This window comes from Chiloscyllium plagiosum, unplaced genomic scaffold, assembly GCF_037043375.1.
Source record: "Chiloscyllium plagiosum isolate Xiang-an unplaced genomic scaffold, Cpla_swu_hap1 HiC_scaffold_38, whole genome shotgun sequence".
Classification (NCBI taxonomy): Eukaryota; Metazoa; Chordata; class Chondrichthyes; order Orectolobiformes; family Hemiscylliidae; genus Chiloscyllium; species Chiloscyllium plagiosum.
In genome coordinates this window covers 13434566-13452003 of record NW_028270176.1, presented here as the reverse complement: position 1 = coordinate 13452003, position 17438 = coordinate 13434566, and the positions used below count along the sequence as shown (strand labels likewise).

Sequence of the window (17438 nt, the reverse complement as noted above, 5' to 3'; positions counted from 1 at the left end):
TTTCCCTCAGTTCTCTAGCCTTCATTCCTTTCTCCACAGTAAAAACTGATGTGAAATATTCATTTTATATCTTGCCCATCTCTTGAGGTTCAACACAAATACAACCTCTTTGATCTTTAAGGCGCCCTACTCTCTTCACTGGGATCTGCTATCTGATTGCTATCAAGGTGTACCAAGTGTAAAATACTGGGATCTGCTATATGATTCCTATTGTGGAGTATAGCATGCAGTGTAGTGAGAACTGATTGATAATTTCTGTCCTGTTGTATGCTGTGTGATGTAGTGGGATCTCAGGATGATTCTTGTCTGGCCAGTGGTGTGAAATGTGTTCGGATGTGCTGTTTGATTCCTGTTCTGTTGCATATTGACTAATGCACTGAGATATAGGCCAGTCTGGATTATATTGTGTAATATACTGAGATAAGCTCGATGATTCCTGTCCTTGTATATAGTACATGATGTACTGGGATCTGCTCTATGATTCTTGATCTGCTGTACAATTGCTGTTCTGTTATGTGGTGGATAAATAGTAGGATCTGACACATAATTCCTGTTCTGGTGTATGTGTATAACTTACTGGGATCTGATGCATGATTCTTGTCAATTTGCATCACGCATAATGTATTGGAACCCGATGTGTGATTCCCATTCAAGCAAGCAGTGTGCAATCTACTGGGGGTTGCTGAATGATTCCTGTTATGGCGCTCAGCATATTAGATACTGGGATCTTTTGTAAAGTTCATGTTCTGGTGTACAGTGTATAATGTCCACTGATCTGCTGTATGATTTCAGCTCTGTCATCAAGTGATTAACATACTGAGGTATGTTGCACAATTCCCGTTCTGTCATATATTGACTAATGCACTGGGAGATGCCGTATGATTCCTGGTCTGAATTATTATGTGTAATATACTGGGATCAGGTCGGTGGTTCCTGCCCTTGTATATAATATGTGATGTACTGGGATTTGCTCTACAATTCAGGGCCTAGTGCATCATGTGAAACTTACTATGATCTGCTGTACAATTACTATCTTGGTGTACAGCCTATGGTGCTGTATGATTCCTGTTCTGATATATGGTGTGTAACCTCATGGGATCAGATGCACGATTCTTGGTCTCTATATTACATTATTTACAGGGATCTGCTGTTGGAAAGCTGTTTTGTTGCATATTGTGTATTTTACTGGGATCTGCTGCTTGATTGTTATCCAGGCATGCAATGTGTAATCTACTGGGAGCTTCTCAATGTTTATTGTTCTGGAATGTAGCATATGATATAGGAATCTGCTTTATGATTTCTGACCTAGTTGACAGTGCATAATGTATTGAGACCGATTGTGTGATATCTTTTCTGGTGTAGTATGTAATGCACTGCAGCCTACTTTATGTTTCCTTTTCTAGCGTATTATGTGGAACGTAATGAGATGTGTCTAATGTTCCTGTTATGGTGTGCAAAGTGTAATGTACTGGGACCTACTGCAAGATTTATGTTCTGGTGTACAGTTGTAATGTGTCCAAATCTGCTCTATGGTCCATGTACTGCCCTTTTATTGCTCTCCTGGTTGTTATTGCTTTATCTATTGTCCCCTGCTTTACTTCCCAAATCTCATGTTCATGTGAGATATTTTGGGATTTACTCTGTGATCTCTATCCTGCTGGTCTTTTTTTTGTGTGTGATCGACAATGAGATGCTGCATTCTCCAAGGTCTTTCACTTTGTGTTTGATTAACGGACACACATGGTCTGCCATGTGTTCTGGTGTTTGTGAATGTTCCACTAGAAACTGCTGCATGGCTCCTGTTCTGGTGTCTGCTCTAATATGCATTACCTCATGCTCTTTGATCCCTTTTCTCTATAATCTTTATATGATATAATGTTAACTACTATCTAATCCCTCATCTTGAGTTCATCATGTGACCACCGAGACTTACTGTATGATCTCTACATCATGCTTTGGCTGTGATGTACTGGAAGTTGTCATGTGCTTGCTGTTCTGATGTTTTGCATTTGGTGCTCTTCGATTTGTTTTACACTCCTTTTTCTGCTTGTTAGTGAGCAGCACTTACCATATAATACCTCTTCTGTTCTTCTTAGCATGATAAATGGAATTAGAATTAGAACCCCAATGTTGTGGAAACAGGCCCTTCCGCCCAGCAAGTCTACACCGACCCTCCAAAGAGTAAGTTGGGATATATTGATGATCTCTTCACATTATTTGTAAATAATCACCTGTAAATCACTGTAGGTTTCTGTTTATTATTCAATGTACATACCATCCCTCTTTAGTTGCTTTTCATGTGATCTACCAGGACCAACTATCTGAACTCTGTTGATTTAATTTGATTTATTATCATCAACAGTGAAAACTGTTTTGTGTGCTAACTAGTCAAATCACTAAGTACTTTCCTAAGTACATCAGTTTGGAAACAGGCCATCCGGTGTACCAACCAATGCCAACCCTCTGAAGGGTAACCCCCACAGACCCATTCCCCTACATTTACCCCTGACTAATACACCTAATCTACACATCCCTGAACACTATGAGCAATTTAGCCTAGCCAATTCACCTAACCTGCACATCTTTGGTCTGTGAGAGGAAAATTAAGCACCCAAAGGAAATGCACACAGACACAAAAAGAATTTGCAAACTCCACACAATCGCCAGGCACTGTGAGGCAGCAGTGCTTACCACTGAGCCATTTTGCCGTCCCAAGAAATAAGGGTTCATCTAGGATAGAATGGTAATAGAACAGAATGCCATACATAATGTTACAGCTACAGAGAAGGTGCAGATAAAGATCAACTCTAATATATGAGAGGTCCATTCATATGTCTGAGAACAGCAGGGAAGAAGCTGTTCTTGAAAATGTTGGTATGTGTTTTCAAACTTCTTCTGCCAGATGGAAGAGGACATGAGTGGGGTGGGAGGGGTTCTTGATTTTGTAAATGATATATGTTGCCCAAGCAATTAGTGCATGATGTATCAGGATCTGTCGCATGATACCTGGTCTGGTGTTTTAAGTGTGATAATGTCATGGGGTTTTTAAGCTCAGAAAGAAACTATTTAACTCAAAGGTCCTGTACCATTCATCAACTATCCAAACATTAATTTGGCCACAGCTAGAGTACTGTGTGTAATTCTTGAATCCACATTGCAGGAGGGGCATGATAGCACTGGAGGGTGCAGAGGAGATTTCCTAGGATGTTGCCTGGGCTGAAGAGTTTCAGTCATGAAGAGAGATTGGATAGACTGGGACAGTTGTCTTTAGAGCAAAGGACATTGACAGGGGAGATGATTGAGAAGGGTACAATTATGAGAGGCATAGACAGGAAGAAAAATGTCTCTTTCGTAGAGGGATCAATGACCAGTAGGCACAAATCTTAGCTAAGAGGCAGGTGTAGAGGTGATGGAAGGAAGAATACTTTTACCCAGAGGGTGGTGAGAATCTGAAATTCACTACTTGTAAGAATTGTAGATACATAAAGTCTTATGACATTTAAGAAGTATATTTAAGAAGTATTTATAAGTACACTTGTCATGATAAAGCAAACAAGTCTATGGGGAAGTCTTAGAAAATGGGATCAGAATAGGAGCAGCACAATGGCTTAGTGGTTAGCAGTCCTGCCTCACAGTGATAGGGACTCAGGTTTGATCCCAGCTTCAGTTTAGAGTGTGGAGGTTGCACATTCTCCCCATGTTTGCGTGGGTTTCCTGCGGGTCCTCTGGTTTCCTCCCACATTCCAAAAGATGTGCAAGCCAGGTGAATGGGCTGTGCTAAATTGTCCATAGCGCTAGATGAACTAGTCAGAGGAAAATGATTCTGTTTGGTTACTCTTCAGAGGGTCAGTGTGGACTTGTTGGGCCAAAGTACCTATTTCCACACTGTAGGGAATGTAATCTAACCTAGATAGATGGCTGTTTTTGACCAGCACAGACATGCTTGCGCCTCCCCACTGAATGCTTGCGCCTTCTTTGCTGGTCTGTGTCTAACCTTCTCTCCTGTGTTTCCTCCCTACTCTGTCTTCCGCACACATTTGCTCTCTCCAACCTACTCTTTATCTTCTTACTCCCAGTCTTTTTCATTTAACTTTTAACCTCTTGTTAATCTTTCCCTCACTCTCTCTTTCTCCCATGCTCCATCTTCCATTTCCACACTCTTTTGTAACCCCCATCCCCTGCCAGTCATTGTATCTCACATCTTTGCTCCCACGCAGAGCATCTGTCCTTGTCTCTCACCCTCCTACTCACTTGTGTTCTGCCTGTCTCTCCAAACTGCTTATGTATCTCTCTGTCTCTCCTACTGTCTCTGCATCTCTCTTCTGCTCTCAGTCTCCTTCTCACACCCACCTCTAATCTTTCTCTTCCTTCATTCCCCAATCTTCTGTTGTCCTGATGAGTCTCTGCACCTCTTCTCACGCACCCCCCATCTCTCACCCTCCCTGCCCTCACCTGCTGACTCTTCTCCCATCTCCCGCATTCTCCCACTCTCTCTCCCCTGCCTGTCACTCTCTTGTAGAACTGAGGCACCTTCCTCTTTTCATTCATCCCTTCCTCTCTCTCCCTCCCTTCCTATCTCTTTGTCTCCCTTTCCCCCATTATCTTTCTCCTTCCGTTTTTTTTCTGTCTCCCAACTCTCTCTATTCTAAACTCTTCCCAGACCTGCTGTCTCTCCCATTTGTCGTACCCCTCCAGTCCGTTTGCCTGTTATTTCGCTGCCCCCTCGCACACTTTCTCTCTCCCTCAATTCTCTTCTTTTTCCAGCGTTTTCTGTCCCGTCACCATCATCCCTTTCTCTATCCCACGGCTCTCAGCCACTTTCTGCCCCGACCAGAGTCAATTAATGTGGAGTAAAGACGGACTCTTGCGAACTTGGATCTCCTCAGGCAGATTCGCTGCACCTGCCGATACTCCCGGGATGAGGAGAAAAACATCCCCAGGATCCCGGGACCGATCGAGAAGCTGCGCGATGTGCTCCTGTTAACCACCCGCAGCTCGGGATCCCTGGGGACAAGAGTGAAGCTGCAGGATCTGGTCCAGACCGGCCATCCCCCCAACAAATGCAACACCCCTCGGCATCATGGGGACCAGGAGATAGGCTGCAGGATCCACTCCTATAACAGTCCATGATCCCCCGGACCAGGTGAAAAGCTGCAGGATCCGCTCCTGCAATCTACCCCGCCCAATCCTCACCAGAGTTCCGAAATCTCAGGACAGGGACACTTCAGGATCCGCCCCTGTGACCCTCCCTCTCAAGCCACGCCGTGCTCGGGATCCGAGTGAAGCTGAAGGATCCACCCGTAACCGCGAGTGAATCCCTAAAGAGGAAAGCTGCGGAATCTACTGAACCTACTCCTCCCATACATACCTTTCCCCCCTGAGCACGCCATGCTGGGGGATCCCTGGGATTTGATCCTGTAAACCTTCCCATGCCCCGTCTCCAAGATCCCCAGGTCCCAAGGAGGGGAGAAGCAAGCATTTGGCCCCGTCTCCACTGGTTGGTGAGATTTGGGGATCGCAGGAGAGGGGCAATGCGAAATCTCCCCCCCCGTAATCGCCCCCTCCCGTCCTCGGGATCTTCGGGGCCGGGAATGGTGCTGTGGGATCTACCCCCTGCAATCTCCTCCCGTCCTACTGCCTGTAACCCGCTCCCGCCCTCGGGATTCTCGGTGTGACGCTGCCAGCAACCGGATCCCAGCGGGAATGGATCTGAGGATCCAACGCCGTGAGCACCGGTTAACAGGATGCCAGGTGAGGGAAACTGACAAGATCCCGCCGCGCCGGGAGCTGGTCAATTTCGGGGGTGGCGCGGCGCGGAGCGGGCGCGAGCGGCCGCCCGGAACGGGCCGCCTTCTCATTGGCTGCTCCCCTCGGTGGAAGGACGGCCTCCCTTTGTGTGTGACTGGCCCACGCGCGGCGGCCCACACCCTCCGAGCGAAGCAGCCAATCGGAAGCGGCGCTGCTGGCGCGGCGTCCCTTACGCCGGTCGCTGCGCTACAGGGCGGGAGTTCCGGGCCGAGCAATATCCGGCGCACCCAGCGCTGGTTTAAAGCGCACGCTTGCAACAACAAACCGCACCAACAATAGGGTGCGGTGCCGCCGCGGAGACTTGGTCTCCTTGCGGGGCGGAGGCCGGGCGCCGAAGCGAGCTGGAGGCCATGGTGGAACCCCGCGCTCCCAGGTTCAGCGATGCCGCCCTGAAGGTCTTGGTGGAGCAGGTGAGAGCCCACAAGGAGGTCCTCTTCCCTTCGGATGGCAGGAAGATGCCCAGGCAGACCCTGCGCCAGGCCTGGAGGGAGGTGGCACTCTATGTCAATCTCAAGAGCATCACTCCCAGGACCTGGTTGCAGTGCCGCAAGAAGTTCAATGACCTCACCCGCACCGCCAGGGTGAGTACGCAAATTGCGCCCAGGATCACTTGCACTCGATTTTAACTCAAGGCGGCGATAACGGAATTCATTCATTTGTGAAATAAAAGAAGACAGCGCTTATAAAAGGCGGCATGCCGGATTTGCACTTCATATTAAAACTCCCTTTCATTCGATCCTCCGGCAACACGCTCAGCGTTACTTCTCTCTTCCCTTCTTCAACATTATCTACGCTCTAGTTTCCCCCCCTCCCCGCGCCCAACAAATGAGTTGCTTTCCGTCCCGAACACGGGCAGTACCGCATTCTCCGAACCTGAAGAAATGTTTGAGTTTCCCTATGGATTTATTGATGCCCTTTCATTTTTCTTTCCTTTCCTTGAAGTGGGAGCACTTTTTCCCCCTCTATATAGTTCCTAAATGAATTCATGGGATGTGGGATCCTTGGCTGAACCAGCATTTGTTTCTGGTCCCCAGTTGACCTTTGTAATGGTGGTAAAAACGATGACTGCAGATGCTGGAAACCAGATTCTGCATTAGTGGTGCTGGAAGAGCACAGCAGTTCAGGCAGCATCCAAGTAGCTTCGCAGTCTATGATGTAGGTAAACCCACCATGTCATTAGTGAGGAAGTTCCAGGATTTTGACCCAGTCACAATCAATCAGCAATATATCTCTAAGTCAGGTTGGTGAATATCTTGAATAGCAGAAGGTTCTTCAGCCAGAGACTGGTGAATCTATGGAATTCACTGCCACAGAAGGGTGTGGAGGCCAGGTTGTTGAGTGTCATTAAGATGAGACAGCTTCTTGATTGTGAACGGGGATCAAGGGTGATGAAGAGAAAGTGAGAGCATGGGGATGAGAAACTTATCGGCCATTATTGAATGGCAGAGCAGACTTGATAGACTGAATGGCCTGATTTCTGTTCCTGTGTCTTAGCAGGGAACTTGAAAGTGGTGGGTGTCCCAAGTATCTATTGCCCTCATCCTTCAAGGTGGTGGAGGAAATGCGGTTTGGGAAGTGCTTTTGGAGGAGCCTTGGTATGTTATTGCAGAGAATCTCATTGATCATGCACACTGCTGCAGTCAGTGAGGGTGAAAATGGGCGCTGAATGTGGTGGAAATGAAGCAGACTACTTTGTAAAAATCCTTTAATATTTCAAACCACTTAGCTGACCTTAATTGTCCCCGCATCCACCATATCTTTATTATAAGCTCACTTGTTAGCCTTTCTGTTTCAAGGCAGAGATCGTAGAATTGCAGAATTATATATCCTTTACACTCTTTGTGCCCTCTTGTACTATGTACCCTTTCTATAATCTGGAAACAAGATTTATGCATCGAGCTTCAAGTCTAACCAGAAATCAATATCCACTTACTATCAGTTCTCTAGTTTTCAATCTTTATTCTTTTGGTTTTGACTTGTAAGTTTGGATGAGACAATTGACAATGATAAGGAATTGGCTAATGAACAGCGAGTGGGTATAAGTGGCCCTTTTTCAGAATGATGACTGCAGATACATAGGACAGTGAAGAAGGCATTTGGTATGCTTTCCTTTATTGGTCAGAGCATTGAGTATAGGGGTTGAGAGGTCTTGTTGCAAATATACAGGATGTTGGATAGGCCACTTTTGAAATATTGCAAGCAATTCTGGTCTCTTTCCATTCGGAAGGATGTTGTGAAATTTGAAATGTCGTCCTATTTTCCCCGCTCAGTCAAAGCAAAGTGCTCAGAGACACTGTATAGTTTTGCTTCCTTCGTCTTTATTCTGGGCCCTCATGGTTTTCTCTTGAACAGCAGTTCCTTAAAGAATTATAGTCATTTTACAGGGCGGAGCATCCAGATAAGGCAACATACATATTAATTGGGTGACCGTTACAATCAGCAAGCATTAACAGTAAAGATTGAGCCATCTGCTGTTACACAATGAATGTTCTTAACCTTAACTGGCTTCACATATGAATACTTTTCACCTTGTTAAGCTGACCTTGCACACTGAATGCTTCCAATATTGTTAAATGGTTCTACATACTGAATGTGTTTCCACCTTGTTAACCCATTACCCTTGTCTCCAGAACCCCATTGTTAACTGTAAGTTATCTGATCTGAGTCATGCTCAGCTGAATCTCATGTTTAACAAAACTCAAACTCAACTCTTTCCCTACCTGCTTATAGCCTATGCAAATGTTCAGAAAAGATTTACAAGGATGTTGCCAGGGTTGGAAGATTTGAGCTGTAGAGAGAGACTGAATAGGCTGGGGCTGTTTGCTCTGGAGCCTTGGAGGCTGAGGGGTGACCTTATAAAGGTTTACAAAATCATGAGCATCCATAGGATAAATAGACAAAGTATTTTCCCTTGCATGGGTGAGTTCATAGGTTTAGGGTGAGAGGGGGAAGACATAAAAGGGTCCTAAGGGGCAACGTTTTTGCACTGAGAATGGTGCATGCCTAGAATGAGCTGCCAAAGGAAGTGGTGGAGGCTGATACAATTAGTGTCTAAAAGGGATCTGGTTGGGTATATGAATAGGAAAGGTCTCAAGGGATATGAGCCAGGTGCTGGCAAATGGGACTAGATTAGGTTAGGATAACTGGTCAGCGTGGGTGAGTCGGACCGAAGATTTGCCGACATCACAAAAACAGGTGGAAAGCAGGTTGTGAGAGGAATGCAAACAATTTAGAGTCTCTATTGCATTCTCAGCTCCCCCCCCACCTCCAAACCCACCTTCTGGCCCACAGGCCTCATTCCTGGGGAAGGGCTTATGCCTGAAACATCGATTCTCCTGCTCCTTGGATGCTGCCTGACCTGCTGTGCTTTTCCAGCACCATGCTCTCGCATCTGATCTGTAGCTTTTGCAGTCCTCACTTTCTCCCAATTTACAGAATATCATTGATTGTCTTTATAGTCTGAGTTAATTTTAAGACTGGAGTCAGCAGGAATTTCTTCTCTGAGGGTTGTATCTTTGGGACTCTTTATCATAGAAAGTTGAAGGGATGGAATTTTTAAGCATATTCAGGGCTGAGATAGATTCTTGATCAGTAGGGGGAAAGAGCAGGGAAGTTGATTGGAGGAGTCTCAGATCAGCCATTATACAATGAAAAGGCAGAGCAGGCTCATGAAGCCAAACAGCGTTCTGTTGTTCCTATTTCTTATGCTCTTATGGATACAGACAGTGGATGTGTTCTCAAATTGGTGAGACCTGTAATGGGGTCATAACTTGTCTGTATGTTTAGAATTGGTTCGCTAGGAAAAGAAAAGTAGCTAGCCTAATTAAGAGTGCTGACAATGCAGGTGGCAGTAGCCAGTTGCAAAGGGATATTAATAAACTGTACAAAACTGGAGCAGATGGAGCTAGTATGAGGGCTGCCTTTGACACTACAACTGTTACCACTCCCTCCACCTTGTGTTTGATGACACCTTTTAATGTTGAACTTTCCTTGTCGTTTATTACTCCCATATGTTGGTCTTCTGTTCCACTTCCGCCCATGCTTTCACACTTCTAGCTGTCTCTTCAGTGTTGAAGATTCAAACATGAACTCCTTTCCTCTGTTTGCAGATGCTTGCAGATCTGCGGAGGATCCCCAGTTTCTTTTAGAGCTATTCATAGAATCCTTATTGTGGAAACAGGCCATTCGCCCCAACACGTCCACACTAACTCTCTGAAGAATAACCCATCCAGATCCATTCTCCTAACATATTACTTTACATTTCCCTTGACTAATGCATCTAACCTACACATCTCTGAACACTATGGGCAATTTAGCATGATTTGTTCACGTACCCTTGCATACCTTTGGATTGTGGGAGGAAACCAGAGCACCTGGAGAAAACCCATGCAGACCAGGGTAAAAGTGTGCAAACTCCACAGTTGCCCAAGGCTGAAATCGAACACTGATTGCTGGCGCTGTGAGGCAGCAGTGCTAACAACTGTGCCGTGTTGTATCTGCAGTATTATGTTTTCAAGTATGTGAGGATATCCTTCCACCAAGATAGATCAATCAGCAAGTATTTGAAAAATGTACGATGTGTGACAGAGCAGAAAGGTCAACAAGCCCAAGTTAAACTGATAAAAATCATCATTTTTAAAAAAAGATACATGGTATTTTCTCTTTGTCATGAGAGCTTCAGTCCAAAGGTGTGAAAATTTATGTTAGAGCTGAAATCTCTTATGAGGTCCCATCTGGAGTAACTGTGTTCGGTTTTGGGTACTACACCTCAGGAAGGGTGTATTGTGCCTGGAATTAACAGCACCAATTTAGTAAAATGATGTTAAAGGATTGAAACAATCATCACTCATTCCATAGTAGGGGTCATATTCTCAAAGGGAAAAAGTGTAACTAAGGTGATAAATGTGAGTCAAGAGTTAGATACAGCAGACGTTATGGTGGATAAATATTTAATGATTTGGATGAGGGAATCAAATATAACATTTCCAAGTTTGCACATGATGCAAAGCAAGGTGGAAAGGTGAACTGTGAGGATACTGCTTCAGTGTGATTTGGGTCAAGTTGAGTGAGTGGGCAAATGCATGATAGATAAAGTACATGGTGGATAAATGTGAAGTTATCCACTTTTATAGCAAAACCAGACAGCAGATTATTTATTAATAACAAATAAATTTGAGAAAAAGGGAACTGCAAAGAGACCTGGGTGTCTTTGAATGCCAGTGTGCAGTGCAGCAGGCAATGAAAAGTCAAATAGTACGTTGGCCTTAATAGCGAGAGGATTCAAGTACAGTAGCAGGGATTTCTTGCTGCAATTGTGCAGGGGCCTTGCTGAAACGACAACTGGAATATTTTGTGCAGTTTTGGGCCTCTTCTTTCTGAGGAAGAAAACTTTAGTGATGGAAGGATTGCAACAAAAATTACAAGACTGATTCCTAGTATGATCGAACTGATATATGAAAGAGACTGCATCAGTTAGGATTACATTCACTTGAGTTCAGAAGAACGAGGGGGATCTCACAGAAACCTATCAATTTCTAACAACAGGACTAGGGAGAATAAATGCAGGAAGGATGCTGCCGATGACCAGGGAGCCCAGAACACTGCCTCTAAGGACTACTGAGATTTACAAAGCTACCTAACTACCATTTTATTCATGGCAATTAGGAAGAGGCAATAAATTGTGATTTAGCCAGTGATGGTCACATCCCAAGAAACATTCGTGACCTTCAACCTTAACTGAATTTTGTTGACAATTTCAGAACTGCCACTGCTTGTTTTTATTTTTGGTCAAAGTGCTGGAGAAAGTCAACAGGTCTGACACTATCTGTGGAGGAAGCAAAAGAGAAGGTGGAGCAGATTTGTGGACTTCCTGTTTGAATTCGCGATCCACCATCCAGGAATAAAAGGAGTAAGGCATTTAACCCTTGACACATTCTGGCATGCTGATGTGTGTCCTAAAATCATGTACCCTCCTTCATTCCTTACACTGTTTCTTGAAGATGTAAACTTTCAAAGATGCTTATTTGTTCATGGAATGTGGAACGTTGTTGGCTAGGTCAGCATTAATTGTTGATGTGTAGATTAGAGTGGTCCTGGAAAAACACAGCAGGTCAGGCAGCATCCGAGGAGCAGGCAAATCGACGTTTTGGGCAAAAGCCCTTCATACTATGCCCTGGACAATCTGTGGGTGCGATGCCTTCTTGAACCATTGCAGTCGTTGGAATAGCGACACCCACAGTGTTGTCAGGGGGAGAGCCCCAGGAATTTGACCCAGTAGTCCTGAAGGAATAGCAATATATTTACAAGACGGGATGTAGAGGGTGGTGTTCTCGTGTTGGTTATCTTTGTCCTTCTTGGCGGAAATGGTTGTGGGTTTGGTCAACGCTGCCAGAGGAGCTGCAACTGAGTATTGGTGGTGAGTGTGAATATGATAGGGTGCAAATCTAAAGGACTATCATGTCCAGAAATTCATCAATCTCCACTCTTTGAATCTAACAGTTGATTTTTCCACAAAGGGTCACTGTTATTCAGTGTCCCAGATTGGACCATCTTTTGTGTGCAGAAGCAATTCTGGTCTCCCTGAAATAGGAAGGATATTGTGAAACTTGAAAGGGTTCATAAAGATTTTACAAGGGTGTTGGGAGGTTTGAGCTGGAGGGAGAAACTGAATAGGCTGGGGCTGTTTTCCCTGGAGCCTCGGAGGCTGAGGGGACCTTTTATAGAGATTTTTTAAATCATGAGCTGCATGGATAGGGTAAAGAGACAAGGTCTTTTCCTCAGATTGGGGGAATCTAGCATTGGAGGGCATATGTTTAGGGTGAGAGTGGAAAGATTTAAAAGGGTCCTAAGGGGTAACCTTTTCACAGAAACGGTGGTGCGTGTATGGAATGATCTGCCAGAGGAAGTTGTGGAAGCTGGTACAATGACAACATTTAAAGCGCATCTAGATGGGAACATAAGCAAGAAGGATTTAGAGGGATATGGGCCAAATGCTAGCAGATATGATTATATATTAATTTAGGATATCTGGTCAGCATGGATGAACTGGACTGAAGGGTCTGTTTCTGTGCTGCACCTCTGTATGGCTGTAAGAGTTAATTTCACTTCAGAAACGTGTTGCTTAATTTTTCTATTGTACACCTCAACCATCAGAGAGAGTTTGAGGCGATCAATGGTATGGGCAGGATCCCTCCCAAGAAACAGTAGTAATCAGAGCAATCTTTGCCTTGCCTTCCCATTAGACCAAAAGGAAGAGGAACAGGAGTAGACCACTCAGCCTCTAGAGCCTGCGTGGAGGTGGGGATAATGGTGATTGGTCGGAGAGGAGGGTGGACTCCTCCATGACATTCTTGTCAAGTCCATGCCTCCTCACCAACCCACCCACCCCTCCTGGCACCTTCGTCTGTCACCGCAGGAATTGCAAAACCTGCACCCACACCTCACCTCTCACCTCCGTCCAAGGCCCCAATGGAGCCTTCCACATCAGAGTTTAATCTGCACTTCCACACTATCATTTACTGCAACCGCAACTCCCAATGGAGTTGTCTCTACTTTGGAGACAGGACACCTACTTGCAGAGCGCTTCAGGAAACATCTCGGGGATACCTGCACCCACCAACCACACTGATCCGTGGCCAAACACTTCAATTCCCCCTCCCACTCCGCCAAGGACGTGCAGGTCCTGGGCCACCTCCATCGCCACACCCTAACCACCTGACGCCTGGAGGAAGAAAGCCTCATCTTCCGCCTTGGGACTCTCCAATCACACAGCATCAATGTGGACTTCACCAGTTTCTTCATTTTTTTTTTTCCCCTTCCAACCCAGCAACCTGTCCTACCTATCCACTCCACCCTCCTTTCTGACCTATCACCTTTAAGCTCACTTCCATCTACCCATTGTACTCTCAGCTACCTTCCCCACCCTGCTTCCCATTTATCTCTCCACTCCCTCAGCTCACAAGCCTCATTCCTTTTGAAGGGCTCTTGCCTGAAACGTCGATTCTCCTGCACCTTAGATGCTGCCTGACCTGTGTTTTTGCAGCACTGCACTTCCTCGTTCCTGCAATGTCTGCTCAGTCCTCTTGCTTTTTCTGGTGGGCAGCCATTCCCTTTCAGCTAGTAGAGTCTTAGCCTGCAGTGTGACCACCTTTAGCCATACTGTCAACAATACTCTCAGCTTTTTGCAGGTGCTCCACACACTACTCAGTGCTGCTGCAGCTCTGGGCTTCAAGGAGCAGCAACTGGAGACATTCTCCGGGAAATATGCCCAGCTTTCTACCTAGATCAGAAAGAGCAAACCACAGCTCTGAGTTGATCTGATGTGGGGTAACCCCTTCTTTGGGTTAAACTATTAAAAGGTCTCTTAAAATCAAATAACATCAGTTGCTTTAGGACTTTTCTTCTGTTGACCTTGTTAAAACAGAATAAACCTGTACAAACTATCAACCACAAAATACAGACTTTATGAATTACAAGTGTTAATCACTTGCTTCTGTTCTTGCTCAATCAGCAGCTTCCACTTATGCTGTATCACCTTTTTATATCCTGACATCCCTGCAGGTGTTCAGGTTCTGGATTGAGTCACTGTAATGCTGGGCTGCTCCTCTGAATGTCTTCCTGCTGCTCTGCTCTGTTCAGCTGCTCCTTGCCAAGTTCCCGCTGTCTCTGACCTCCAGTTCTCTGTACTATCCGAGATCCATAAAGTCACTAATTTCTGTTCTGGACAAGACCAGACCCCCAACCCTGCCAAAGTATGTTATGGAGATGGCCTAGACTCTTAACATTTTTAGAAAGCTAAGCGTAAGGCGCTGTATTCCAACTGTGATTTGATTGGTCCACTACTAAGCTTTCATCAAAACAGATTTTATTTGATTTTCATGCTGTAGAAATAGTGCAGGATAGATGGGCTACAGATTCATTGCATTGTCATCCCGTTTCCTGCCCCCTCTTCCCCCCCCCCCCCCCCCCCCCCCCCCCCCCCCCCCCAGTCGAAGCTAAACACTTAGAGACACAGTGTAGTTTTACCTCCTTCATCTTTATTCTGGGCCCTGGAGGGAGAGAGAACAATCGTCCACGTGCACAGAGACATGGGTTCACGTCCTTCTCTGGAACAGAAGTTTCCCAATGAAATATAGTTATTTTTACAGGAAGGAGTATCCAGATAAGGCAACATGCATATTGGTTGGGTGACCATTACAATCAGCGACTGTCAATAGTAAAGATGAAGCCATCTGCTATTACACAATGAATAACTGGCTTCACACAATGAATACTTTTCACCTTGTTAAACTGACCTCACATACTGAATGCTACCTCATCTTGTTAAATGGCTCTACATAATGACTGCTTTTCCACCTTGTTAACCCATTACCCTTGTCTCCAGCACCCCATTGTTAACTGAGTTCTTACCTGATTTGAGTCATGCTCAGCTGAACCTCTGGTTTCACAAAATTCAAAACTTAACTCTTGCTGTGTCCGCTTATACCCTATATACCCTATATACATTCTCACCATAGGTCGGCGCAACATCGAGGGCCGAAGGGCCTGTACTGTTCTGTAATGTTCTATGTTGTATAATAGTTAAAACAAACAGAATTGGCATACTTTAACAAGATAATGTATTATTAAACCACTAATCATCAACATTGGCAGCATCCCATATACACACTCTTGGCAAAGGCAATTCAGCAACACTGTTATTAGTCTCACATATGATTTCTCTCCCATCCAGGAGAAAAAAAACCTCAAAAATAATATGCCCTTTTTGATTTTTTTTTCAAGAGGAAGTAGCAGAGAATTGAAAACCTTTCTCCAGCAGCCAGCAAAAGCTTCCAACTTACTCAAAGCAAAGTCAAAGTTCTTTTGGGTCTATGTGAGACTGATCCCACCTGCTCATGACCCTCTTTTTGTCCTACCTCAGAAAAACACAACCAGGAAGAACTCAAAGCTGTTTACCAACTGCTTGTTTGAAGGAGATGTTTGGGTATTACTGTGACAGCACCCCTCTACAAGAGAAGCAGTACAGAACGCATCTCTTTCAAGTCGTAGTATCATATTCTCCTTCATGCCTCAAATTCTCCAAGACCTTATTTTATATCAGAGTGTAGAAGTACTCACCACTGAGGAAAAAGGAGAGACTGATCATTTCCTGTCTCACCTATCTGCACTTACATTCTACTGCCACAAGGCAGCACTACAGAAGGTTTCACTTTATGGTCCCGAATTCAAAGGTTTCTGAAACTCGGGTCTTTTTCCCTAGTTTTTCCCTGGAGGATGTTGAGGGGTGACTTTATTACAGGCTTATAAAGTCAGGAGAGGTATGAATGAGGTGAATGGCAGGTGTCTTTTCCCTCGGGTTAGGTTATTTCAAGACTGGGGGGCATAGTTTTAAGGTGCACGGAGAAATATTTTAAAAAGACGTTCAGAGACCACTTATTTTACAGTGGAATGAACTTCCAGAGAAAGTGGTGGAAATGGCTACAGTTACAACGTTTAAAAAGCAGTTCGATAAGTACAAGGATATGAAATGTTTGGAGCGATTATGGGTCAAATGCAGGAAGGTGGAACCAGTTTAGTTAGTGATTCTGGTTGGTATAGACTGGTTCGAGCGAAAGGTCTGGTTCCATCTGCATGACTCTATAACTGTATTAAACTGGTTGATAAATTAACCAGCTTTGGCTGATTATCTGTAAATTCCTGTCTTAAAGCTGAAATTAAACTGCACCCAGTCAGAAGAGCAACTTTTTTTTTGATAATAATTGGGTTTCTTGCTTTTTCGCCTTGGGCAGCAATTGTCTTGAGTAAATCAAGTCCATCTTCCCTCTTCCTAAATGGTCTGCCTCTTATTTCTGGGACTGGGACTCTTTTTTTGAGATTCTCTCCCACCACTCACCTGAGCTACAGCCAGGGCAACAACTTTGCTGCATCTGCACTAATCAGGTCTGTAAGAAATTTGAATGCCTCAACAAGACCATCTCTCAATTTTTGGAACTCCAGAGAATACAGGGCCAGCCATCTCAACCTATCCTCAGTAGGCAATCCTTCCAGCACAGAGATCAGTCTTTTGAGGATTTCTTCATTCTCTCCAGATCATACAGTTTGGAAACAGGCCCTTCATTGCCAGCAAGTGCACACTGACCCACCCAGACCCTATTACTTTACATTTACCCCTGACTAATGCACCTAGCGTGCACATCCCTGAACACTATAGGCAAATTATCATGGCCAATTCACCTAACCTGCATATCTTTGGATTGTCCAGGATATCTTGACAAGGAGACAAAAATCATAAACTATCCTCGAGCTGCAGTCTCACTAAAGCTCTATACAATTGCAGCAAGACTATGGTACTCCTTCAGTCAAGCCCACTTGCAAAAATGGCCACTATAAATGCCGGAGGAAACATCACAGAAGCGCTTCACAGAGGCTCCCAAGCACTGAGGATGTCACCTAGACAGGGGACAAAACGTTTGCAACAAAAATTTCCAGCTCGGCGAACAGAACCACAACAGTGAGTAGCTTGCATTCCTCATTCATGACATAGCATTTCCAAAGTGCCTTTCAGCTTGTGAATTATTTTTCACTTGACCTGGAGGCAAAAAATAATAGCAAACCTGTGCAGAGCCAGTTCC

At 44.9% G+C, this 17438-nt stretch overlaps 1 protein-coding gene across 1 annotated transcript in view; it reads left to right on the top strand.

Moving 5' to 3' along the window:
* Positions 1 to 6020: 6020 nt before the first annotated feature.
* Positions 6021 to 17438, top strand: part of LOC122544159 (uncharacterized) — a 33923-nt gene continuing 22505 nt past the window's right edge. Inside the window, exon 1 of the mRNA XM_043683190.2 lies at positions 6021 to 6389. Coding sequence (XP_043539125.2) covers positions 6159 to 6389 — 231 coding nt within the window. The 5' untranslated portion in view covers positions 6021 to 6158. The remainder of the gene's footprint in view (positions 6390 to 17438) is intronic.